At 44.4% G+C, this 27015-nt stretch overlaps 1 protein-coding gene across 1 annotated transcript in view; it reads left to right on the forward strand.

Annotated features, from left to right (window-relative positions):
- FRAS1 (Fraser extracellular matrix complex subunit 1) overlaps positions 1-27015 on the forward strand; it is a 692624-nt gene that overhangs the window by 651135 nt on the left and 14474 nt on the right. The window contains exons 63-68 of the mRNA XM_073542109.1: positions 8650-8925; positions 9493-9725; positions 10989-11149; positions 11315-11529; positions 12478-12628; positions 13195-13302. Coding sequence (XP_073398210.1) covers positions 8650-8925; positions 9493-9725; positions 10989-11149; positions 11315-11529; positions 12478-12628; positions 13195-13302 — 1144 coding nt within the window. The remainder of the gene's footprint in view (positions 1-8649; positions 8926-9492; positions 9726-10988; positions 11150-11314; positions 11530-12477; positions 12629-13194; positions 13303-27015) is intronic.

The raw sequence follows: 27015 nt of genomic DNA on the forward strand, positions 1-27015 counted from the left end.
CGGCCCAAAACATGACTCTTCCACCTCCTTGCTGATGTCGCAGCCTTGTTGGGACATAGTGGCCATCCACCAACCATCCACTACTCCATCCATCTGGACCATCCAGGGTTGCTCAACACTCATCAGTAAACAAGACTGTATGAAAATTAGTCTTCATGTATGTCTGGGCCCACTGCTACCATTTCTGCTTGTGAACACTGTTTAGGGGTGGCTGAATAGTAGGTTTATGCACCACAGCAAGCCTTTGAAGGATCCTACACCTTGAGGTTCGAGGTACTCCAGAGGCACCAGCAGCTTTAAACATCTGTTTGCTGGTTTGTAATGGCTTTTTAGCAGCCACTATCTTAATCCGATGAACTTGCCTGGCAGAAACCTTCCTCATTCTTCCTTTATCAGCACAAACATGTCTGTGCTCAGAATCAACCACAAATCTCTTAACAGTACAATGATCACGTTTAAATTTTTGGGAAATATCTAATGTTTTCATCTCTTGACCAAGGCATTGCACTATTTGATGCTTTTCAGCAGCAGAGAGATCCTTTTTCTTTCCTATATTCCTTGAAACCTGTGCCCTGCTTAATAATGTGGAACATCATTCTTAAGTAGCTTTCCTTTAATTGGGCTCACCTGGTAAACTAATTATCACAGGCATTTGAGATTGATTTCAGTGATCCAAAGAGCCCTGATACACAATACCATCACCATCTATGAGTTTATTTGAAAAACAAAAAATTACACTTAAATCCAATTTGCATAATAATTTGGAACACAGTGTAGTCCTCCATGCAGTATTACGGGCACCACATAGTCCTCCATACAGAATTATGGGCACCAAATAGTCCTCCATACAGTATTATGGGCACCGCATAGTCCTCCATACAGTATTATGGGCACCGCATAGTCCTCCATACAGTATTATGGGCACCGCATAGTCCTCCATACAGTATTATGGGCACCGCATAGTCCTCTATACAGTATTACGGGCACCGCATAGTCCTCCTTACAGTATTACGGGCACCGCATAGTCTTCACCCTCCCACCCCCTGTAATTACTCAGCGCTCCCTCCTGTGCTCCTCCGGTTGGTGCACGGCTTGTAGGAATGATTGTATAATCCTGGGACCTTATAAGATGAGAATTTCACAACCCGACTAGCGCTCAGAAAACGCCCAGCGGAGATTCAGGCAGCGAAACCTTCATGCAGGATTATCCAGCCAACCAGACATGGATTTGCAGTCAGTTCACCAGCCTCATCAGGTCCGCTAATGCAGGCAGATTGGAATGTGAATTCTGCTGATAGATTTCCTTGAAGTTTTACTGACACTGACGGCCATTTCTTGTGTAAAGCGCAAAACATATTGTGGCCTGTACAAAACTCAGGTGCATGTAGAGCGTAGCGGCACAGAGAAGAGAGCGTGGGCACAGGCAGAGAAAGAGAAGTGAGCGTTGGCACAGGCAGAGGAAGGGTATGTGCACATGTTGCAGATTTGGCTGCGAATCCGCAGCAGTTTTCCATGCGGTGTACAGTACCATGTTATCCCATGGAAAACCAAATCCGCTGTGCACATACTGCGGAAAATTCTACGCAGATTTGTTGCGGTTTATTTTCTGCAGCATGTCACTTCTTTGTACGGAATCCGCAGCGTTTTTACACCCATTCCATTATAGGAATGCGCAGGTGTAAAAACGCAGGCGAAATCCGCACAAAATCTGCACTAAATCTGCAGGTAAAGCACAGGTCATTTTACCTGCGGATTCAGCCAAATCCGCAGCACAATCCACAACGTGTGCACATACCCAAAGAGAAGAGAGCGGCGGCAGGGAAAGGGCAGAGCGCAGCTGAGGGGACAGGCAGAGCGCAGTGACAGGGTAGAGCGCAGCTGAGGGGACAGGGCAGAGTCCAGTGACAGGGCAGAGCGCAGCTGAGGTGACAGGGCAGAGTGCAGTGACAGGGCAGAGCACAGCTGAGGGGACAGGGCAGAGTGCAGGGACAGGGCAGAGTGCAGCTGAGGGGACAGGGCAGAGCGCAGCTGAGGGGACAGGGCAGAGCGCAGTGACAGGGTAGAGCGCAGCTGAGGGGACAGGGCAGAGCGCAGGGACTGGGAAGAGCGCAGCTGAGGGGACAGGGCAGAGCGCAGTGGTAGGGCAGAGCGCAGCTGAGGGGACAGGGCAGAGTGCAGGGACAGGGCAGAGCACAGGGACAGGACTAGGTGCCGCCATATTTTGTAGGATATGTAAATTGAAACAGGCGGGGGATTAGTTATCAAAGGAGGGTGAAGCTAGGGTAAGAGGGCATGGATCCATATTGAATATTTGCCCATGGCAGCATAAATTGTGCTCAGCTTTCTCAGCTTTAGGTATTCTGAAAATGCTTATGTCTAATAAATGAGATGTGACAATAGGCGCTTATGTCGTGTACAGGAGTCTGTTATTCTGCAGCGTGTAAGTTGCAGGCACTGACAGAAAAGTTAGGCGGTGCTCACGTCTGTCCAGACCTTCCACATATCTGTACTGTTTTTGGAACAGACAAATGGGGTACCGTAAGTGATCATCAGTCATGCAAATGGAAACAGAGGGGACAGAGGCACTCACCACCTCTTCTAGCATGTCTCTTGCAGCCCCAGGCCGGTGCTTATTCCATCTTCAATCTCACCGCTGTTCTACTTCCTGCTTTCAGCGTCCACGTGGTTCAGCTGAGCCGCTCAATACATATGCGCATATGTAATGAGCCGCTCATTACTTATGCGCATAGGTAATGAGCGGCCGCTGAATACAGGAAGATAGAACATCGCTGAGATTGAAGATGGAATAAGCACAGTGGGCTGCAAGAGACATGCTAGGAGAGGTGACTGATTCACAGGTACCAGCAGCTGGGCCGCGAGCGGGCTTGTTCAGTGACATTCATGGGCGGGCGGGGGCGGGGCCCACCGAGGGATCCAACGGTACCTCGGTGGGCCAGTCCGAGCCTGCCATGAGGGTTTTAACAGCTTCAGCATTTTTCACTGGGGTTCCGGCAGTAGTAATAAACCCTCGATTGGCCCATAGAGCCCCAAAATCGTGAACAATACCAAATGCATACCGTGAGTCCATTTATATATTAGCCTGTCTGTTCTTGGCCAAAGTACATGCAGTAGACAGAGTCTGGAGTTCTGCTTTTTGTGCTGACTGTGAGGGTGGGAGTGCAGCTGCGTGCACTACAGTGTCCTCTGTGGTAACAGCACATCCCGTGTGGAATCTACCAAACTCGTCAGCATATCTTGAACCATCCGTGTATAACACCAGATTTGGATTTGGGAGTGGATTCTCACTACTGACATTTGGTGGAGTAGCTGTTTCTTCTATCAGAAGTTGGGAACAGTCATATTGGAGGTAATCCTCATCACTGCCATCTTTCCTTATAGTTCATTATACCATCTTTCAAGGCGTTGTAAAGGGGTTGCATTATGCGGGATGCATCCAGTATCCACTGACAACAATAAGTGCATAAGAAAACGCTGGAGTTCATTTTCATCTAGTTTCATCTTTTGGGAAAGGAAGGGAGTTGGCAGCTATTTTTCTTTCTTCTGCGAGGTGTCTGGCACCCTGAAGGAGACAGTGACCCAAGAACATCACTTGACCAAGGCAGAACTGAAGTCTCGAGGCCGAAACCCGACAGTTCAGTGCTGCCAGATACTTAAGGAGGCTAACAATGGCAGCAATGGCAAAAGACACCTGCCCATATTTTTTTGCAAACTGGTTGGGACTGTTTTGGGCCCCTAGTGGCATAACTGTCCATGTTAACTGTCGTCCCTGCTAAATGAATGCAAATAGAAACTGGCAGTCTGGGTGTAACGGAATGCTAAAAAAGGCATTGGTAAGATCAATAACTGTAAACCAAGCAGCATCCTGGGGTATTTGGGACAAAAGAGTATGTGGATTAGGCAGCAGGTTTGAGAAACACTTTTACTTGTTCTACAGGCATTTTCCCTATATCATTTGGCCCTTTTGATCAGAGTTTAGATAGTATCTCTGAGAGGTATGAGGTGAGTCATTGATCCTCAGGCAATATTGGGGGTGGATCTGAGCCTATCAGGGCCATCATAACAGTAGGAAAGGCATGCAAAATACAGATTTCGTCACTGTCTTCATCTACATAGGGATTATATAACGTAAGAGCCATCTGACCATTATCTTGGAATTGTATTCCGGAGCGGAACTGTGATAATAAATCTGCCCCTAGTAAATTTACAGGACATGTGGGAGAGATTACAAACTGAATAGTAACCTCGGGGAAGGGTTTTATGGGGTTTATAAAAGTATATTAATTGGGTCTGCCATCTACCCCGATTAAAACAGCAGGAGTATAACAATTTCTCTGAAAGTGTCCGAGTTTGGCACAGCGCCAGAATTAGCAGGGAGGTGCTGAGGAGCAGGGTTCCCAGTAGCTGAAGTCTGAAGGGGGCCAGAGTTTGCTGTGTGGGCTGAAGGGCACACTGATACTGATAAGGGACTGTGTACTCGCAGCCGCGCTGGGCACAATGGTGGGGGCTGGAGCAGCTGCTGGCTGCTAGCTTGCTTTTTTTTTCTCTCTCTTTGCTGAACAGATGGGTTAAATTCTTCTGAAAACTTTTTTTTTTCTCTGGATCGGGTGAACAGGGATTGAGGCTGGCGGCGGATGATAATAGGTGCGGTCAGCAAAGGTGGGGGCTGCGACTCTTGGTCTCCTTGTACAATTGTCATCTAGCAGGGAGACCTCTTCTTTCAAATCATCACTTTTAACTATTCGTCTGCCTAACACATTAGTCTCGATCTTAGTTCCTTCTTAACCAATCACTTCCTCACACCACAGTCACTTTCTTGAACCACAATACATCCCGTCCCTGTCATAATAGACAATTTTTCCTTCTTCAACATAGCAGTAACAGAAACAATCAGAATTCACTTCCACTGTTCTTCCAAACACCTTCGTCACACAATTCATGTGCCAAGCCACAAAATTCTTCTTTTCCTTCCACGGATTCTCTCATTTAGAGCTAAATATCCTTCAGTTGTGCACAATACTGGAGCGGCCGTCTCAGTTTGTTCCACCGGGTTAACCCCCTCTGGGAAGCCCAAAATTCACGGTACTCAGTGAAAGGAGGAGGGCGTCTCAGACTATCCCTCCAGACACCTCTGGTTATATATATATATATATATATATCTATGTATACCTGAGTTACGTATCCTGCCCAATTACTAATAATGATCGGGAATTTCAGGGTATTTTGACTATAAAGAGAGCCACAATCACTGGTTAATCCGGGGTGTCCGTCCCTTATGAGGTACGGTTCGAGCACTGGGCCCCCAACGGGACTGCACCTCTATATGATTCCACCCATGAATCACCCCACCACGGGGACAAACCTCAGATCCTCTTTGCAGCTACAAACACAGGAAAACCACACCAATGGTCAGTCTGAACAGTATAACTGCCAACTTACCGTGGTTGTCGTGGGGGGTGATCATTCCGAAATTTCCAGTACCTGTGTCCACTCCGAGGGTCCTTTGTCTTGTTGTCCTCCGGGGGCAGAGGCGTCCCTATTCGGGGGCCCCACGTTGGGCGCCAAGCTATTGAGGGAGCTATTTAGGGAGGGCTAAATTAACCCTTCACGGTTGATCCAGTGATTTCCAAATTAATTCACAGGGCGTTGCTAGCAACTGGGAATGACCACAAGGAGACGGGGGTCTCTGTACGGGAGGATCCAGGCAGATCACTAAGCCCCTTTATTTTAGTCACATCTTTTATAATCTTTTGCTTAATTATGCAAGGTTCTCAACTACCAATAGAATTGTAATACATTTAAGCCAATAGTATTGCAAGAAAATCGGAATATGTCCCTAGCTGTGTGACGTAGACTATAGAACAATAGCACATTCTTTTAGGGTCTCATCTCATATCTTGTACAAGCTGGAACAGTCTGGTTTCATAACAGCCGTGAACTTTCATCTAGTTAAGTTACAAAATTTAACTCGTAAACAACAAAATGACGTCGCAAGCACAAAAATGGATCCTGGAGAACAAGATGTCCCGTACATCTGAATACTGTACTTCACATTGGGACACCATTAACCCTTGCGCAGCAATATATGGGGGTTATTTATGTATGGAGCATCTACTTGGGACACCACTAACCCTTGTGCAGCAATATATGGGGGGTATTTATCTTTGGAGCATCTTGTTGGGCCACCATTAACCCTTGTGCAGCATTTTATGGGGATATTTATCTATGGAGCATCTTTTTGGACCACCATTAACCCTTGTGCAGCACCACCCTCGGCTTATACAGTAAATGAGTCAATAAGTTTTCCCAGTTTTTTTGTGGCAAAATTAGGGGGGTCGGCTTATACGTGGGTCAGCTTATACGTGGGTCGGCTTATACACGAGTATATACGGTATTAAAAATAGCCTCACACCACTTTATAATGAGTAATGGGCAAATATGCCCAACAATTGTATAGTCTCGGTACCTTAATCATAGTAAGCACAGACTAATACAACTATAGCATGCACCATATATTCAATGTTGGCATACTGTGTATCTTGGTGCACATAGTATGGTGCTGTACTTTTTTATATGCATATATTGCAGTCATAACATGTTGCACCTGTTCACACTTGCTTCATTCTGTTATGTGGGTGTGAGGTAGTTATGCTTTCATAATATATTTGGAGGTAATGTGTGCCTAAACAGTCGGCTGAGCACTCATACTGTCATTTGTAGGCTATGTGTACACACTATGTTTGTGACCAGTGTCAGGCCACAGACAGGATTGGTGTCTCTGTATCCATTCACTCCTTTCCTATACAGTTAACCAGTATATAGATGTATACCAGCTAGATGGAGGCCAAAAGAACACACTTTTGGCCTCAGTCTGGTGAATAGAGGCCTATGGCAATCTTACAGTATATGTTTGGAAAACCTCAGAGGAATTATTTTTGTAATACTGTGAGCACAGATTTACAGTGTGGGAAATATGTACATAAAGGGGTTGTCCCCTGTCGGAACATCTTGGTTTTGGGGTGCAGTTTGTTTTAAAAAATAAATCTGCTCTTTTTGCACCTTCTCCAGGTCCACTGCTGAGTCTCTGCCACTGCTCCTGGTATCTGATGTTGGCTGACATCACTTCGGCACTTGGGAAGAACGCCAGAGACTTAGCGGTGGACTCAGAGAGGATGAGTAAACCTTGTTTTTTTGTTTGTTGTTTAAACTAAACTGCGCCAGAGTGCAGGGATTTTCAGGGGATAACCTCTTTAGTTGTCTCTCTCTGCTCCTTTCTGATTCCTAGATTTTGTGTCCTTTATATACATTATTCACTATTGGCCTTTCTGCTTGAAACGAGCAAGGACCATTATTCTGAGTGGCGCAGGTCAAGCAGCAAAATAACTATGATCCATGTTCTGTTGCTGCCACTAAATTTGTACAAAAGAGGAAATTCGGGTTCAATCGTTACATTACAACTCCAGGATGTTTGCAGTCCTACTAGATATTTCTTAAAACCCGGTGTTTACATGTTAGTGTCTTTTGCATCGTGTCTAGTGGACGATAAATCTTGTGCCATTACAGAGTTGTGAATTGCTCATAAAAACCTGAATTCCCGGTGCAGTTAGATCAGAGTCATTACATGCACCAGAGCTAATTAAAATGAATGTACTTTCACCTCACTACATAAATCAGTTTGAGAAAAATTGCTAGTTTTAATATGTTGTCTGTTGCATTTATTGCCCATCTTAAGAATTCAGTACCATAATGAAATAATCACATGAAATGACTTTTAGGAATAATAATTAAGATGCCAGGCATTTTACTACTTGTCAAATTCTGGGGCCTGCGTGTTTATGCAGTTTTTATCTTCTTCATGCTCTTCCTCTATTATCACTATTTTTTTTTAAACTGGAAATGTTCTTTAAAGGGAATATGTCATCAGAAAAGGACCTATTGTTAAATTCAGATTTTTGTGTTATATGTATTTTTTTTTTTTTAAATGTTTTTTTCCATATCGCAATCTTTGTTAAAGATTAGAAATCTTGCAATTTTCACACTGACCAAAGGGGCTTTAACATTCTGCTTTTTTCAGTAAAGACCACATGGACATTGACTAAAATGAGCAGACCCTGACCCTACTCTTTGTATTGAATTATCTAACCAGCATGTGCAAAGGTCATTGTGAAGGAAAAGTTGTGACATTGCCTATTGTGATTGGTGTATCCTGCGTTATCAGCTGTGTATGGAGAGGTTACCCCTTATTGTTATCCTGTCTCTGATGATAAGGAAACTGCTGTAAACTCTTACTGAATGGTCAGGAAATATGAATTTAATGTAGCCCCACATACCAGTGTGAAAAATGCAAGATTACTAATTTTGTTGTTTAATGAAGATAATGATATGAATAAAAAAAGAACATTGCCAAAATTTAAAACAACTTTAATGTGACCTTTAACTGTAATTCTCAGATGACGTATTCCCTTTAGTCTCTGCAATGTTAAGAGCTACTAAGACTAAATGATATCATTCATTCTGAATTAATTGGCAGAATATCTTTATCTTATAAATCCGAGAGATACTGGTTAATTTTATTGTGTTTATTAGAAGCATTAAAAAATTAAGTTTTGGAATTTTTTGCTGTACTTCTAGGTTGTATCTCTGGCTGACTATGACCACGTGGAGGAGGTTACGAAGGAGGGCGCTAAAAAATCTGCATCTCCTGGGTACCCACTTATTTGTGTCACTCCATGTGATCCACACTTTCCAAAATACGTTGTAATGAAGGAACGATGTGAGGAGGCTGGCATTAACCAATCCACTATAATGTTCAGCTGGGAGGTGGCAGCACCAACTGATTCTAATGGGGCAAGATCTCCGTTTGAGACAATAACTGATACCACCCCTTTTACTAGTGTCAATCACATGGTGAGTACTTGCTGGGAATGTAATGGATTAAAGTGTAGTCAAATGTAGAAATGGTTATGCCTAATACTAAACCAGTGACTAAAGTTGGTGCGAAATAATTCACAGCACTCAGTCCAGCGGCCACGTTAGTAATCTGTGGCATTCAGATGGGAGCCCTGAGAACCACCTCCTTCCCAGAAATAGTTTTCTTTTGATTAGTCAGCCTGGCGCAATGTCATTCTTGTAGCACCATGCACATGTGACATCTTGCCAGGCCGGCTAATCAATAGAAAAATCGCGAATTCCGAGAGTCGGAGACGGTTTTCATGTCTCGGGTCAGACAGGCACAGATCACTGAACTTAACTACTAGACCAGGTCCTTGGAATCAATTTGCACAATTAGGCCAGTGACTCTACCAGTCTAAACTATATAACTGATTCAACAGGTAGACATCTATCTACTTTATAAATAAGAGCGTTAAAAGAAAGTATGTGTCATTAATATAGTTTTACATTTTTACTATCATTGAAAGATTAGTCAATAGAATTAATAATTCTCCATCTGTTTTCCCCTCCTGTATTGACTAGGTGCTGGATAGCATTTACTTTAGCAGACGTTTCCATGTACGTTGTGTCGCCAAAGCCGTGGATAAAGCTGGACACATGGGAACCCCACTGCGAAGCAATATTGTTACAATAGGAACGGACAGTGCCATATGCCACACTCCAGTGGTAGCGGGCACCGCAAGAGGCTTCCAAGCTCAATCTTTCATTGCAACTCTGAAGTATCTGGATGTTAAGCACAAAGAACATCCCAACAGGTAGGGCCTGTGTAGTTCTCTGTGCTTTATGTCCCATATCCAATAAGTAAATGTTCTACTAGTAATAGATTATTATGAGGTTCAGGAAACCCCAATATTTGCTATATCCAAGCTATGAGAAAAGAGCCACGTGGCAGGAATGTTCCAACTAAAATATTGTCTCCGCTGCCAGATCGGCAGTGTATTCCACCATCATTTACAATTATGGTCCTCTTTTTACTTCTCATTAAATCAACGCGGGTCCAGGATATTTTGGGACCAGACATAGTTACGCTGCTTGCAGAACACTTTGGTTAAATGGCAATACATTTTCTATTTATTGGCTATATAATGAAATGCATATTGCAGGTTCATTTTTTCACACAGACACAAATTTTGCTTTAGAATTTGCATGCTTATGGTATGAAAACGAAAAATGGAAAAAATGTTTTTGCATTCTAGTTCTAGAATATTTAATTCTAGTTCTAGAATGTTTAATTGTGCTTGCCATCTTCTAATGTTAATTTTAATACATTATGTATGTATTTGGGATAATTAAGTCATCCGTGATTTTAAGAAGGGGTGCCTTTTGGAATTATGTATATTCTTTATTTTTTGATGGTTTGCCCATCAAAGGTTAAAAAGCCAATTGCTTACTTTATTGTTTTCTATATTTTTTACACTATACTTTTACACTGTAATGACCCCAGGCAGGGAAAGTCGGCACTGTTATAGTGACTATTATCACTGTTAGGGCTGTCCAGGTTCTAGTTCGCTGCAGCCACAGGCTCCTTTTGCCACCATCCTGATCATCATGTAACAGTACCATGACCACTGGGACCAATAGAGGCAGAAGCACTTGCTGCCCCACAGCACTATGTATGAGAAAAAAGAGGACGTGAAAACTAGCGAATCTCTAGTATTGTGAATCACCTGCCATGCTTGGATTTACTACGTCGCAGACTAAAGGCACCTGGTAGCTTAAGTGGTTAAGATTTGATTATTTGAAGCAAGATATTTCAATATTACTGGCAAATTTTAATGTACTTTGAATAAATACATCTATGGTGTAAATTAAAGTGCAGATGTGCACACTGTCAACTATTCATCTATATATATTTTTTGTGGGAAAAAAAGGCAAAACCTGTTTTGTACTTAGACAAAAGATACATAAACCTAGTGTTCACACTTATGGCACAATTGTAACATGGAGCCTGTTATTGTCTTACCTGTGCGTTGTGCACCATAATTATCACTAAATACTATTTTTCTCTCTATTTTCAGGATTCATATCTCGGTGCAGATTCCACATCAGGATGGCATGCTGCCACTTATCTCTACAATGCCACTCCACAACCTTCACTTCTTGCTTTCCGAATCTGTTTATCGCCATCAACATGTTTGCTCCACTCTTGTCACCATCCGTGATTTAAAAGGCCTTTCAGGTACTTGGCTAGGAGATACTATCTATATGTGTGTATATTTAATTATCTTCTGTCTTCTCGGTTTTATCTTGCTTTGTACTTGCACATGTGCAATTTTTCAGTCCTTAATTCGGTAACTTTCAGGATGTATCCAAATTGTTTTCCTTTCATTGTGATTGTTTGCAGAAGCTGGATTCCTGGATGAGGTGACATATGACAGCATTGCGGTTGGTCCAGGATATGACCGTCCTTATCAATTTGATCCCAATGTCAGGGAACCAAAGACAGTTCAATTATACAAACACCTTAACCTGAAGAGTTGCATTTGGACTTTTGATGCATATTATGACATGACTGAACTCATTGACGTCTGTGGGGGTGCTGTGACAGCGGATTTTCAGGTGCTGGAGGATCTTTCATAGTTGTAGTGTAATAGTAGTACTAGCAGTAGTATTAGCAGAGTACAGATGCAATAAAAAGACTATAGCCTTTCCATTGGATCCATAATCTGCTCTGTGCGAGCACATAGGCAAGAACTGTGTTCTGAGCTCGCTTATGACCCCAACGATCACCAGGCAATCCAATATTTTTTTCACTGAAGTTTAGTTGCTTTCAAATAGTTGTTGTGAGTAATAATATGTACACAGTTCAATGTAAGACTATAATGGGGCCTATTAATCCAAACTAATTCTTACACAATGCAGACTAGACAGTCTTAAAATGCACCAGATTTATTAAAGCATTTCATGGTGTTTGATAAATCTGTCTAATTTATCAGGACCGGCGATTTTCTCGGGGACATGGTGGAGTTAGATGCTCCTGATTCATGAATCGGAACACCTCTTTATGAATCTGGAACATCTGGCGTGCCCCTTTCATGTGCCAACCAGGAAATACCACAGTTCATCATGATTCAGAGGAGCTGGCATCACGCCCCAGCTACGTCCAATTTGATGAAGCTGGGAGAAGCTGGTGTAAATAATCTGAGTAGAACCAGAATTTTCAACTTTTCAAAACTTTTATGCCACCTTTTGGGCCTACAAGCTATGTTAAATTGGGGCCTAAGATTGCACTGCCTTATAGGTGGCCTACTTTGTGCCAAAAGTGTGCGACAGTATTTTCCACCTTAAACCATTTCCTTTTCCGCCAAGGCATTTTCAGCCCTTTTTAGAGAGGCCACGCCCCAAAAGGCGTAAAAAGTATGTAAAACATATTATAAATATGATGCAAGTTTGGACACATTTTTGGAACAATTTCGCCATAATTCTGGCACATGTGTCTTGATTAGTATGCCACAATGTCTTACTAGCTCATGTAATTTGTGTTTCACAAATATTAATCCTTTACAGGTGCGAGACTCGGCCCAGTCTTTCTTGACAGTTCATGTTCCCCTGTACGTGTCCTACATTTATGTCACTGCACCAAGGGGGTGGGCTTCTCTGGAGCATCACACAGAGATGGAATTCTCCTTCTTCTATGATACTGTTCTGTGGAGAACTGGTAAGACGCCCTGCAGGTTTATGACACTGTAGAATATTTTATGAAGCAAATAATATATAGAATTTAGATGATGAATCTCTCAAAAATGGACCTGTCAGCTTTCTGGACATGTCTGTTTAAATACATTATTCTAATTCCCATAATAGATCGTAGATCATCATTGTTGTGTTGTGATTGTCCTTCTTCTATTCATTCATGAATGCAAAGAATAAATGATAAATGCTGAGTGTTACCAATCATATGGGGGTGTCCTTTAGGGCTCTTAAAAGGAAAAAAGAAAGCGCAACAGTGAGGGGGGGGGAAAGCCTGGTTATGAACGAGTTAATGGAAAATGCTATAATTTAGTTAAGCTGACATGTCCTATTTACATAACTTGGGTTTGAGTCTTTATACATACATAATTTATGGAATATAATTAAATGCTATAACTAAAAATGCCAGACTTGAAAGTAATGCCACGACATTTCCCACTTACATTTTAATGCTGCCTATAAATACCTTATTCAAGTCTATTCATATTATCAAATTAAATGAATTTTGGAATAAGTTTTTGTGTTTCAATCCAGGAATCCAGACAGACAGTGTCCTGTCCGCCAGACTGCAGATTATAAGAATATATATTCGGGAGGATGGTCGCCTGGTTATTGAATTTAAAACCCATGCTAAATTCAGAGGTAATTATCATTTTTTTTCTTGCCCAAACCCTGTAAATATACTTGTGGAAGTTGGGCTGTAAATTGTCAGCTTCCTAGTTGTTACCATAATGTGTCCTGAAAAATCGCATGAATTATTGAAGTCATTTGTAGCCATCTGACTTTACTTTATTAGTCAACAAATAACTAAAGATGGAATCGTAAGTTTACACTTACGGTAGGTTCAAATATATATTAATGTTCTGAAAAGCAGGAAAACAAATTCAAAGTGGAGTGACATGGTGAGGGGAAAAAAAGCAATCCTGCCATTTTTTTTTGGGCTTTGGTTTTAAGTTTTTACCATTGTTCAGTAAAAATGACTTGGCAATGTGATTCTTCAGGACACAATGATACAAACTTGTAAGGTTTTTATAGTTGATAAAAAAAAATGTACAGAGCTTTGCAAAAAAAAATTTTTGTGCTTCCACTTTCCCATGACCTTTTTCATTTTTCCATCAACGGACCTTCATGGCCTTGTGTTTTGTAGTTTTATATATTTATTAGATATATTTTTTACTTTACGTTAATGTTTACTTTTTTACTCCCTCTAGAGGACTTAAATCTTTGATCGTTTATACTATATACTGCAGCATTGCTGTATTTTGTGTAATTGACATTCTCCTATGAAGCCCAGTTATGATGTCAGCAATAGGGGCCTTCAACAGGGCCCCTGCTTCATTATCTTCAAACGATGGGAGCTTGTACACAAGTGCTCCAGAAAGCAAGACATTTAAATTCCACTTTCGAGGACGGACATCTTCATTTAAAGGGGAACCGTTTTTTCATCAGAATTTGCATAAATTAATAGTATATGCGGATATAAGGAACTTTGTAATCTTATCAGAGAATTCGGCATCTTTCTCCATTTATGAGACACTTCTTTCCCTTTCCCTCCCTGCGTTCTGAATTCACCGCCACTATTTCTCTGTAATTAACTCCATTCTGTTTCTGTCTGTGTGATAACTAAGGGATTCAATGCAATAAATCGGAAACCCACTCTGCGCTGTGTATGGGAGAGCTCATAGATGCTAGTCTCCCACCAGCTCAGAGTCAACTGACAAGGTAGAGATAGAGTTTGCAGAGGGCAAAACTGGTGAAAATGCAGAATACAAGTCATATACTGACCACAAATAATGCTATTCTTAATGTGTATGCTTACAGGACAGCTTATTTTGAATAGTTACTTAAAAGTATAGTTACTCTTTAAATGGATAAACAGTAGCAATTGGAGCTAGCCCTAGTCGCTGCTCTTTCTGTCAGATGCTGGTTGTGTAACACAGCTAGTGTGAGCTCCTGAGCCCCCTCCATACACTCAGCTCGTGAAATGTGCGCCACATGTCATTAAGGAGATAAAATGCCTACGTATCCCCTCCACAGATTTTTTTTCAAGAAACTATAGTTTAAAGAGGACCTTTCACCAGTTTGATCAAGAGTGTGATTACTTATACATTTCACACGTCAGTCACTGTACTGGGGAGGGGCAATACAGCAGCGCTGAGGTTTGTCTCCTTACAAACATATCTGCAGCTGAAGCTCTCTTCTTATAGTGCTGCCATCTCTGATGTTTACCCCTTCCTCCACACTGACTGCTATGAGATGAGAGGTGTATTTAATCACAGTCATTTGTACTCTACTTCAGGCACTTTGTAATCACACACCGCTCTGCACAGAGACCAGTGAGAAGAGCACACTGTCTGTCAATATATGTGTAACACATGAGAAATCCTGTGATAACTTATTGTCTAGGCATGCGCTTTTTTTCCCCACTGTTTGTTCCTGCCTGCTTATGATTGGTCAATGTGAAGAATCTCTGGTAATGTCTAGTAGGGCTTATCAGAAATGATAAACTAATCTTTATTAGCTAATATCTCCAAAACAGAAAGGAGATATTGAAAAAATAAAAACAATGCTTTATTCAGCTCTGCAGCTACTATTCCATGATTTGGCTAGATTGACCAAAGTAGATAGTTCATGATATATGGGCTGTGCTGCTGGAACAAAGGATCTTTTGTCCAATGATTATTCAAAGACACATTGCAGCGCCAGATGTGCACCTTTTTTAAGTTAAAAAAAAATGATTTCAATAACCATTGGAGAAGGATCCTTTATTCCAGCAGCGCAGCCTGCATACCGTGAACTATCCAGTTTGTGCAAACATCTCCCGGATGTTTGACTCCCCAGCTATATGGGGCTGCAAGGGAGTTGTGCGTTTCGCAACACCCACACTGCGACTGCAACCGACCACACCTTTACTGTCTTTCATTAGGTATCTCCCAATTTTGTGCTCTGTTTTCTTCAAGATTTGGCTAGTGTAACATACTAAATCTGGTTAAAAAGGTCCTCTTTCAGCAAGTTGTTTGGGTTATCTACTTTGTATTTAACACAATTAAATTTTTCCAACAAATAATTGCAAACAGATAATTTGATTTATAATTCACTATATCACAGCTCAAGTGGGTCAGAAGTTTACATACACTAAGTTGACTGTGCCTTTAGATAGTTTGGAAAATTCCAGAAATCAATGTCATGGCTTTAGAAGCTTTTGATAGCATAATTGGCACAATTTGAATTAAATTATTTTTTGTTCCTTAAACCTTAGTAAATATATATTTAGTGTAGTATACTCGCCTGTTGACATCTTCCCCTGCTTCCAGCAATGTAAGCATACGGATATTTACCTTGTAAAATCAGCAAATCAGTTTTGTTTGGGTACCAAAACTGTACCCGAACTTGATCCCAAACCACATTCAGATCAAAGGGGGCCCAAATATCTGAGGGTTCCCACGCTATCATTCATGTGACAGCATGGGAAACATTGGCTCTCACCGGCGGTAACCTTGTTGAAGTCATCGCTGGTCACAGCCGTTGGGTCTCGCGGTTCCCATGCTGTCACACAGAAGACAGCGTGTGAACCAGCAGCTGTGAACGGCAGTGACAAGGTTACCGCCTTTCAGGTGCTGTCTGAGATGACTACTGCTGTCATCTAATGCCAAGACTTTTCAAGTGCTGCGCCAATTCTTTGGAATGCACTACCCAGTGTGGTGTAGTGACCACTGTGTCCGCTAGGGGGCGCTGTGTGGGTGTCCCAGGACGGACGGATAGCCATGTCGAGTGGTAACAGGAGCAGGGTGCTAAAGGATCGTTATGTGTTGTGAGTTCATTTTCCCCTTCACTACTGAGGCCCGAGGAACTCCCTCTTCTGGTGAAGAAAGGTAGTGAGCCTGATTGTCAAACACCTGGGGCTGATGATGATGACTGGCTGAGTGGAGTTAATAACTGGATATAAGGCTGCCGACACCCTTCTGGCCTGCGGGTGATTTCTCTGTGGACTTCTAGGAAACCAGTCTGATTCCTGCTCATCTAAAGCTAAGATTTCTGCTTTGCCTTTTTGCATTAGTGTTTTGTTTTCCTTGCTTTTCTGGATTCTGCCATTCCCTGCTGGGGTGAGCTGAATCTCCTTTTGCCTGTTGCTCTGTCTTCAGAATATTCCTGAGTACTGACATAGCTTTTTTGAAGCCTAGCGTCTTCAGGGCCTTTTTACTGTCAGTTTGTTGGCTCTTATTTTCATGGGGTTTTTCACGGATTGCAGACAGCAGCCTTCCTGTCCTTTCCTATCTAAGCTAGCGTGGGCCCCATCTTTGCTCAGTCTATCTTTCTGTCTGTGTTTTGTTCTTTCTTCTTGCTTCACCGTCATTATATGTGGGGGGCTGCCTTTTGCTTTGGGGTCTGCTCTGGGGCAGTTTAGATTTCCCTTTCTGTCTTTAGGCTATGTAGTCCTCCGGCTGTGATCGAGGGGCCTAGGGCATCGTAGGAGCCCCCCACGGCTACTGCTAGTTGTGTTGATAGGTTCAGGGGTCTGCAATCCAATAGCTGCCAACTTCTCTGGTTTTCTGGACTTAGCTAGCATTTCTATTTTTGCCTCCTACGGTGACTCAATCATAACAGAAGCACCCGCCATACCGCAGATTCTAGGGTACTCAATAGCAGGAAAGAATTGTATATAAAAAAAAAAAAAAAAACCTGTGTGTATATTTTTTCCTCTATATCTCTGAGGCCGTAGGGGGAATTTTTTTTTTCTCTCAATGGAGATAAAGCAATTGTCTGATCGTGTGGAGCAGCTCGCTGCGGAAGTGCGGGGAATTTCCGCCTACCTTGCTCATTCACATGCTGCTGAACCAAAGATTCCTACACCTGATGTATTTTTTGGGGATCGGTCTAAATTTTTGAATTTCAAAAATAATTGTAAATTTTGCCTTGAAGCCTAACTCGTCAGGGAGCTCCGCGCAGCAGGTTAAAATTGTCATCTCTTTGCTACGTGGCGATCCCCAGGATTGGGCGTTTTCTTTGAAACCAGATGATCCTATTCTGACTAATGTGAACGCATTTTTTCAGGCCTTGGGGTTGTTGTATGACGAACCTAATGCCATTGATCAGGCTGAAAAGACCCTGCTGGCATTGAACCAGGGTCGTGATTCTGCAGAATTGTACTGTCAAAAATTCCGAAAGTGGGCAGTACTTACTACCTGGAATGATAATGCCTTGGCTGCTCTCTTTCGGAAGGGGTTGTCAGAAGCCATAAAAGATACTATGGTGGGATTTCCTGTTCCCTCTGGTCTTGACGATTCTATGTCTTTAGCCATTCAGGTTGATCGGCGTTTACGCGAACGCAGAGCTGCACGAGAGGTGTTGCCACCTGTTGAACAGATGTCTGAACCTATGCAATGTGATAGAGTTTTTTCCAGAGAGCAGCGTCAGGAGTTCAGAAGGCGTAATAAGTTGTGTTTTTTCTGTGGAGATGCCTCGCATATTATTTCTGTCTGTCCTAAACGCGAGAAACGCTTTGCACACACGTTTTCTGTTGGTGGTTTTCAACCTAAGTTTCTTCTGGCTATTACTCTGATCTGCTCCCTGTCCACATTTTCCGCCAAGGCTTTTGTGGATTCGGGAGCAGCTCTAAACCTAATGGACTTGGATTTTGCTAAACGTTGTGGATTTCCGATGACACCGCTGCAGACGCTTATCCCTTTGAGGGGGATTGATGCTACTCCTTTGGCTAAAAATAAACCTCAGTTTTGGACCCAGGTGGTAATGCGGGTCGCCCCAAACCATCAAGAAAATTGCAGGTTTTTTGTGTTACATAATCTGCATGATACTATTGTTCTGGGGTTTCCCTGGTTACAAATTCATAATCCAGTTTTGGATTGGAAATCTGTGTCTGTGGTGAGTTGGGGTGGTCGGTGTGCCTTTAGTGAGGCTCCGGTGTTTTCCACCTCTCCTCAGTCGCATGATGTTCCTGACTATTTGGCGGACTTTTATGATGTATTTAGTGAGAATGAGTCTGCGTCTCTGCCTCCTCATAGGAGTTATGACTGTGCAATTGAACTGAGCCCGGGGTGTAAATTTCCCAAGGGTCGGCTCTTCAATTTATCTGTACCCGAGCACGAGGCTATGCGATCCTATATTAAGGAGGTGTTGGAGAAGGGTCATATTAGACCATCCTCGTCACCCTTAGGTGCCGGGTTTTTTTTTGTAGCCAAAAAGGATGGATCATTAAGACCTTGTATTGATTATCGTGCTCTCAACAAAATTACTGTTAAATATCAGTATCCGTTACCCCTGATTTCTGATCTATTCTCCAGAGTTAAAGGTGCTTGCTGGTTTACCAAGCTTGACCTCAGGGGGGCGTATAATCTTATTCGCATTAAGCATGGGGATGAATGGAAGACGGCGTTTAATACTCCGGAGGGACATTTTGAGTACCTGGTGATGCCTTTTCGGCTCACTAATGCCCCTTCTGTCTTCCAGTGCTTCATGAACGATATTTTCCGAGATTTTGTCGATAAATTTTTGATTATCTATCTGGATGATATTTTGATCTTCTCCAAGGATTGGGATTCTCATGTGGAACATATTCGGACTGTGTTCCGGATCTTGAGGGAGAATTCCCTGTATGTCAAAGGATCTAAATGCCTTTTTGGAGTACAGAGGATTTCTTTTTTGGGATTTATTTTGTCCCCGTCAACTATTGAAATGGACCCGGCCAAGGTACAGGCCATTTACGATTGGGTTCAGCCCACTTCTTTGAAGGCCCTCCAGAAGTTTTTGGGTTTTGCTAATTTTTATCGGAAATTTATAGCAAAATTTTCTAGTATTGCCAAACCATTGACTGATTTGACTAAGAAGGGGGCTGATGTGTTAAATTGGTCTCCGGAGGCTGTTTCTTCCTTTCAGGAGCTGAAGCGAAGATTCACCTCCGCCCCGGTTTTGCGGCAACCTGATGTCTCACTTCCGTTCCAGGTAGAGGTGGATGCTTCTGAGATTGGTGCAGGAGCTGTTTTGTCCCAAAAGGATCCTGTAACATCTAAAATGAATCCCTGTGCTTTCTTTTCCCGAAAGTTCTCTCCATCTGAATGTAACTATGATGTGGGGAATCGGGAACTGTTAGCCATGAAATGGGCATTTGAGGAGTGGAGACATTGGTTGGAGGGAGCTAAGCATCAAGTCGTGGTCCTCACTGACCACAAGAATTTGATTTACCTAGAGTCGGCGAAGCGCTTGAACCCTAGACAGGCTAGGTGGGCCTTGTTTTTTTACACGTTTTGATTTTGTGGTTTCTTTTCTTCCTGGAACTAAGAATGTCAAGGCTGACGCCCTCTCTAGGAGCTTCTTTGCTGATTCTCCTGTGGTGACCAAGCCTGCTACCATCTTAGGCGAAGGGGTAGTTCTTTCTGCCAGCTCGCCCGATTTGAGACATGCTCTGGAAGAGTTCCAGGAGGACAAACCTGAGCGTTGTCCCAGTGGAAAGTTGTATGTTCCTGACCAGTGGAAGAAGAGAGTGATGTCTGAAGTTCATTGCTCTGCATTGGCTGGTCATCCAGGTATTTTTGGTACTAGAGATCTGGTGAGTCGGTCTTTTTGGTGGCCCTCCTTGTCTCGTGATGTCAGGAATTTTGTGCAGTCCTGTGGGACGTGCTCCCGGTCTAAATCGTGTTCTCGCTCTAGTGGGTTGTTGATGCCTTTGCCTGTCCCCAAGAGGACATGGACCCATATTTCAATGGATTTCATCTCTGATATGCCTGTCTCTCAAAGGATGACTGTTATTTGGGTGATTTGTGATAGGTTCTCTAAGATGGTTCATCTTGTACCACTCCCTAAGTTGCCGTCTTCCTCTGAATTGGTGCCCCTGTTTTTACAACAGGTGGTTCGCTTGCATGGGATTCCTGAGAACATTGTATCTGACAGAGGAGTCCAGTTTGTGTCTAGATTTTGGAGAACTTTCTGTTCCAAGCTGGGAATTCAGTTGTCCTTCTCCTCTGCTTTTCACCCTCAGACCAATGGGCAGAGAGAACAAACCAGACCTTGGAGTCATATTTGAGATGTTTTATTTCTGCTGATCAGGATGATTGGGTTTCATTTTTGCCCTTGGCCGAATTTGCTTTAAATAATAGAGCTAGTTCTGCCACCTTGATGTCTCCTTTTTTTTGTAACTTTGGGTTTCATCCTCGATTTTCTTCAGGGCAGGTGGAGCCCTCTGCCTGCCCAGGGGTTGACACTGTGGTGGAGAGAATGCACCAGATCTGGGACCAAGTGGTGGATAAGTTATCTCTCTCCCAGGAAAAGGCCCAGCGGTTTTCCAACCGACATAGGACCATTGGTCCCCAATTTAAGGTTGGTGATATGGTGTGGTTATCATCAAAAAATATTGCTATGAAGGTGGCTTCTCCTAAGTTTAAGCCTAGATTTATTGGACCTTACAAGATTTTGGAGATTATTAATCCGGTCTCCTTTCGTTTGGCTCTTCCTGTCACATTTAAAATCCATAATGTGTTTCATAAATCTTTGTTGAAGAGGTTTGTTGAACCAGTAGTTCCTGGGGTTGCACCTCCAGACCCTGTATTGGTTGAAGGTAACATGGAATATGAGGTAGAGAAAGTACTGGATTCCCGTCTGGCTAGACGGAGACTCCAGTATTTGGTTAAGTGGAAGGGTTATGGTCAGGAGGATAATTCCTGGGTCTCTGCCTCTGATATTCATGCCAAAAGATTGGTGCATGCCTTTCATCGGGCTCACCCTGATCGCCCTGGTGGCGTGGTTGAGGGTTCGGTGACCCCTCCTCAAGGGGGAGGTACTGTTGTGAGTTCATTTTCCCCTTCACTACTGAGGCCCGAGGAACTCCCTCTTCTGGTGAAGAAAGGTAGTGAGCCTGATTGTCAAACACCTGGGGCTGATGATGATGACTGGCTGAGTGGAGTTAATGACTGGATATAAGGCTGCCGACGCCCTTCTGGCCTGCGGGTGATTTCTCTGTGGACTTCTAGGAAACCAGTCTGATTCCTGCTCATCTAAAGCTAAGATTTCTGCTTTGCCTTTTTGCATTAGTGTTTTGTTTTCCTTGCTTTTCTGGATTCTGCCATTCCCTGCTGGGGTGAGCTGAATCTCCTTTTGCCTGTTGCTCTGTCTTCAGAATATTCCTGAGTACTGACATAGCTTTTTTGAAGCCTAGCATCTTCAGGGCCTTTTTACTGTCAGTTTGTTGGCTCTTATTTTCATGGGGTTTTTCACGGATTGCAGACAGCAGCCTTCCTGTCCTTTCCTATCTAAGCTAGCGTGGGCCCCATCTTTGCTCAGTCTATCTTTCTGTCTGTGTTTTGTTCTTTCTTCTTGCTTCACCGTCATTATATGTGGGGGGCTGCCTTTTGCTTTGGGGTCTGCTCTGGGGCAGTTTAGATTTCCCTTTCTGTCTTTAGGCTATGTAGTCCTCCGGCTGTGATCGAGGGGCCTAGGGCATCGTAGGAGCCCCCCACGGCTACTGCTAGTTGTGTTGATAGGTTCAGAGGTCTGCAATCCGATAGCTGCCAACTTCTCTGGTTTTCTGGACTTAGCTAGCATTTCTATTTTTGCCTCCTACGGTGACTCAATCATAACAGTTATGTATCCCAAGGTGGGTGGTCTTGGGATGAAGGCTTGATTATGTGCTGATCAGCAGAGCTGACCTTTCATTCCAATGTGTTAGGGAGAAGCCTTCAGGTGATTGATGAGACAGGTGGGATCAATCACCTACAAACCCACCTAGGGGCGGGTGTCTAGAACGCCATAGTAAAGTATATGTGTATGAATGCTTGAAGGACCTGTGATGAGGTCATAGCCATGTGATCTGGTGGGTGTGACTACGGACCATATAAGGTGGCCAGGGTAGGTCACATGAGTGAATGCTTGGACCCGGTTAGTCCGTATGGAAGGTCTCGTCTGGGCTGACGTGGCTGCCTTCCTGACAGCACGTAGAGAGACTGTGTATAATGGCTGCATATGTCTGATAGTTCCCTGAAGGGAATGAACGTCTGCACTGAGAAGCAGCTATGAGAAGGTAACCCGAACAAAGGGTATAACTGTGAGGCTAGAGAGTCTGTGTACCGGACATAGCAAAGCCTGTGTGTCCACGGGATTAACAGAGGGGAGCTCTGTCATGGACGTTATGCTGTTGATATGAACTTTCTGTTGCTGTTTGATGGTTTTTGCTGCATAATAAACCGAATGGACTGAGTTTATGTTGAGAAACCTGTGCCAGACCTGATTTATCGGCTGCCTAGCGAGTATCCCCTACCTGAATAACAAGCGCTACCTTACAATTGGTGGAGAATGCAAAGGGCAGTGTTGTAGCCTTGTTGCTAGGGGCAACGGACGAGGACTGCAAAACTCGGTTGCTAAGGGCAACGGTTTCTAAAAGCACATGTTGCAGTGCTGGCAACGCTGAGCCAGGAGGGCGGACGGTCTTGAAAACCATGTGATATGCTGACCGGGGTCAGTGAAAGAGACTTATAGGACACCTCTGCGGTAGAGGTTTCCGAGAACCTGCGTGGCCAGCAGGTGACGGTCGTGAAAACCGTGTGATGTGCTGACCGGGGTCAGAGAAAAAGACTGGTGATTGCTATAGGGTGCCTCTGTAGATAAGAGGTACCCGAGAACCTGTGTGGCCGACACAGGTAATGGACAGGTGTCCGTGTTGTACTGACTGGGGTCAGTGAGAAAGACTGTGTACCTGGAGGGTTCAGTGTGCAAGGTCCTGGGGGGGTCAGTGTTGGGAGGTTCTGGGAGAAGAGTCGGATCCCTGGAGCACGTGCTGTGACCTTGGACCTGGTGAGGCATGAGTGTTGGACAGTCTCAGGCGGAGACGGATGTCCTGAAGAGCACCCGCTGAGCCCCTGGACCTGGTGAGGCTGGTGTGTTGGGAAACCCTGGGAGAAGGGTCGGCTCCCTGAATAGCACCCGGTGCGCCCTGTGTATTGGATGGTCTCAGGAGGAGATGGACGTCCTGAATAGCACACAGACAGGACACGTGAGTTTTGTGTTGTGTTTTTTTTTCTTTCCCCTTTCAAGTCAGCTTGCGGTGGCTCAGTGGGGTCAAGAAGGTGACAAGCGGTTTGCTGTAATTCGGCGTCGTTACGAAGGTGACACCAGCAGCAGTGTGTGAGCAGCCGGAGGTGTCGGAGATCGGTGACAGCAGGAGCTGTGGTGGTGCCAGCAAGAACTTGTGTGGTATCGTACTTAAAGGGCCATTACTTAAAGGGCCATTACGGGCCCAAGAGACAAACTGTGTTATGTGAACTGTGGTCTAAGGAGACCTGTAGAAAGGACATGGGGAAATCCCGAAAGGGGGCGGTGACCCAAATCGGGGTGGTAACCCAAAAAGGGGTGGAGTCCCAGAGGGAGGCGGTGTCCCAAAGGGGGATAGTCGCCCAAAAGGGGGTGGAGTCCCGGGGAATGGGGCGGAGCATCTCGATGTAAAAAGGGTGGTACAGATGAACTGTTGCCAGGAGAAAATGTCCTATGTCTGTCCTATCTGCCTGGTGAACTACCCAGCCGGCACGATGCCAAGGGGGTGTGGCCTCCAGATTGATAATGAAGATATAGTTGGTCTGGTCGACCCTTGGAGCCCGGTGACTCTAGTGCGGGGTTGCTCCTGAGATATCTGGCAGAAAGGTGAGGGTTACTTGCAACCACGGGCGCACTGAGAGTTGCCCGGTCGCCAGGGTAGTCTTTGAGACAGGTTGGGACATCGAGGGACAGGATTTAGCAATAGTCCCGAATCTGTCCTGTACAGTGGTTATAGGCCGCGACTCTAGACTGTTCTCTGGCTTGTGGGAGAGGGGAGTTCCTCTACAGCAAGGGGTTGGAGACATTTCTACTGTTGGGCTAGAAGACAGTGACATGGTGACGCTTGCTAAAGTGGACAAGTCAGTTGTAGGAGTGACCGGAAGAAGGGGTACATCAGCCCGGCTTACGGACCTGACGTCTTGTGACATGATGGATGGTGGGCTGGGAGATGAGACGACTGGACCGGACACACGGTCAGAGGGTAACTGGAGGGTTCACTCGGATGATCGGCATGACTCAGACTCTGGGGGTGACTGTGGCTCTGAGAGAGAAAGGGAGCACAGACTAGAAAAGCTAGAGAAGGAAGTCTCCGAGCTCAAAGATCACCTGGCATCGTGGCAAGGTCTGAATAAGTCCCTCAGAGAAGAGGTAGGAGTACTAACAGAAATTGTAAGAGGTCTGCTGCGGGAGAAGAAGTGGGTCGAAGACTCACAGCGGCCACGCCCGAGTGAGGAACAGAGTGAATACAAGAAGAAACTGGAAAGTATGGAAGCAGAGATGATTCTTTTGCAGGAGGAGCTTGCTGCTGCAGAGTGTGCTAAAAGGCAAGCACAGCAGGAAAGAGATGAACTGGCCGATGTATTTGCCAACAACAGTGGTAAAGGTGCTCTGGCTTTGGAAAAAAAGAGGCGTTTAGAGTCTCGCATTGTAGAGCTTGAAGAAGAACTGGAGGAAGAACAAGGCAACGTTGAATTAGCCAATGACAGGCTGAGAAAAGCCACACTTCAGGTTGACCAGTTGAATGCTGATCTGAATGCGGAATGTAGTAATGCTCAGAAGAATTAGAATGCCCGTCAGCAATTAGATTGCCAGAATAAGGAGTTAAAAGCAAAGGTTGCACAACTGGAGGAACAACTTGATGCTGAAACTAAAAAGCGACAATCTGCAAGCAAACAAGTACAGCGTACAGAGAAAAAACTGAAGGATGTACTAATGCAAATGGATGATGAAAGGCGTAATTCTGATCAGTACAAAGACCTGGCGGAGGGAAATAATGTTTGCCTGAAATAGCTGAAGCGCCAGGTGGAAGAAGCAGAGAAAGAGGCTCAACGTGCCAATACATTACACTGTAGATTACAGCGTGAACTGGAGGATGCTACAGAGACAACAGGTGCAATGAACTGTGAGGTTAATGCACTGAAAAGCAAACTTAGACGGGGTGATGTGCCATTTGTTACAAGACGCATAGACAGAAAAGGAGGTGACGGAGCGCACTGGAGGAGTGTGATGACTAAACAGTGTCTGATGACGCAGACAGACTGTGACTGGATCAAGGCCGATATTCTGACCGCTGGGGGCGGGGGAGGCCCTAATGTAGAGATGAGGCCATATGACAGACAAAACAGACGGAGATGGTTCTCTCGACCTGTTGGGCAAGGTGACATGGGTGCCCGGTCTCGAGATCCCGGGGTGATGTTGTGTGTTCAACCCCACAAGCTTGAACAGAGGGGTGACCACTGTGTCCGCTAGGGGGCGCTGTGTGGTTGTCCCAGGACGGACAGATAGCAATGTCCAGAGTGGTAACAAGAGCAGGGTGCTAAAGGATCGTTATGTATCCCAAGATGGGTGGCCTTGGGATGAAGGCTTGATTATGTGCTGATTAGCAGAGTTGATCTTTCATTCCAATGTGTTAGGGAGAAGCCTTCAGGTGATTGATGAGACGGGTGGGATCAATCACCTACGAACCCACCTAGGGGCGGGTGTCTAGAACGCCATAGTAAAGTATATGTGTATGAATGCTTGAAGGACCTGTGATGAGGTCATAGCCATGTGATTCGGTGGGCGTGGCTACGGACCATATAAGGTGGCCAGGGTAGGTCACATGAGTGAATGCTTGGACCCGGTTGGTCCGTATGGAAGGTCTCGTCTGGGCTCACGTGGCTGCCTTCCTGACAGCACGTGGAGAGGCTGTGTATAATGGCTGCATATGTCTGATAGTTCCCTGGAGGAAATGAACGTCTGCACTGAGAAGCAGCTATGAGAAGGTAACCCGAACAAAGGGTATAACTGTGAGGCTAGAGAGCCTGTGTACCGGACATAGCAAAGCCTGTGTGTCCACGGGATTAACAGAGAGGAGCTCTGTCATGGACGTTATGCTGTTGATATGAACTTTCTGTTGCTGTTTGATGGTTCATGCTGCATAATAAACCGAATGGACTGAGTTTATGTTGAGAAACCTGTGCCAGACCTGATTTATCGGCTGCCTAGCGAGTATCCCCTACCTGAATAACAAGCGCTACCTTACACCGGGTTAATTCGATTAATCCCCACTCCCCACAGTTTTAAGTGTGTCCTAAAAACGCATTTGTTCAGACTGGCCTACCGCCTCAGCACATTAACCTATCTATCCCGGTGTTGCCATTCAAAATTTTTACCATAACTAGGTGTGGAGAAACGGGGTCAGTGGGTGCTCTAGTCCGGAACAGATCTGTGTCCTTCCAACCAGAGCCGATCACTCCTAGGTTGTTTTCCTTAGGATCATAGATCCGTGTCCCTCTTGATGGTGCCATGATGAATTGGCTGCAGTCCTCTCTCTCATCCGTT

Source organism: Dendrobates tinctorius, unplaced genomic scaffold (genome assembly GCF_039654945.1).
Source record: "Dendrobates tinctorius isolate UK_male_01 unplaced genomic scaffold, ASM3965494v1 ptg000011l, whole genome shotgun sequence".
Taxonomy (NCBI): Eukaryota; Metazoa; Chordata; class Amphibia; order Anura; family Dendrobatidae; genus Dendrobates; species Dendrobates tinctorius.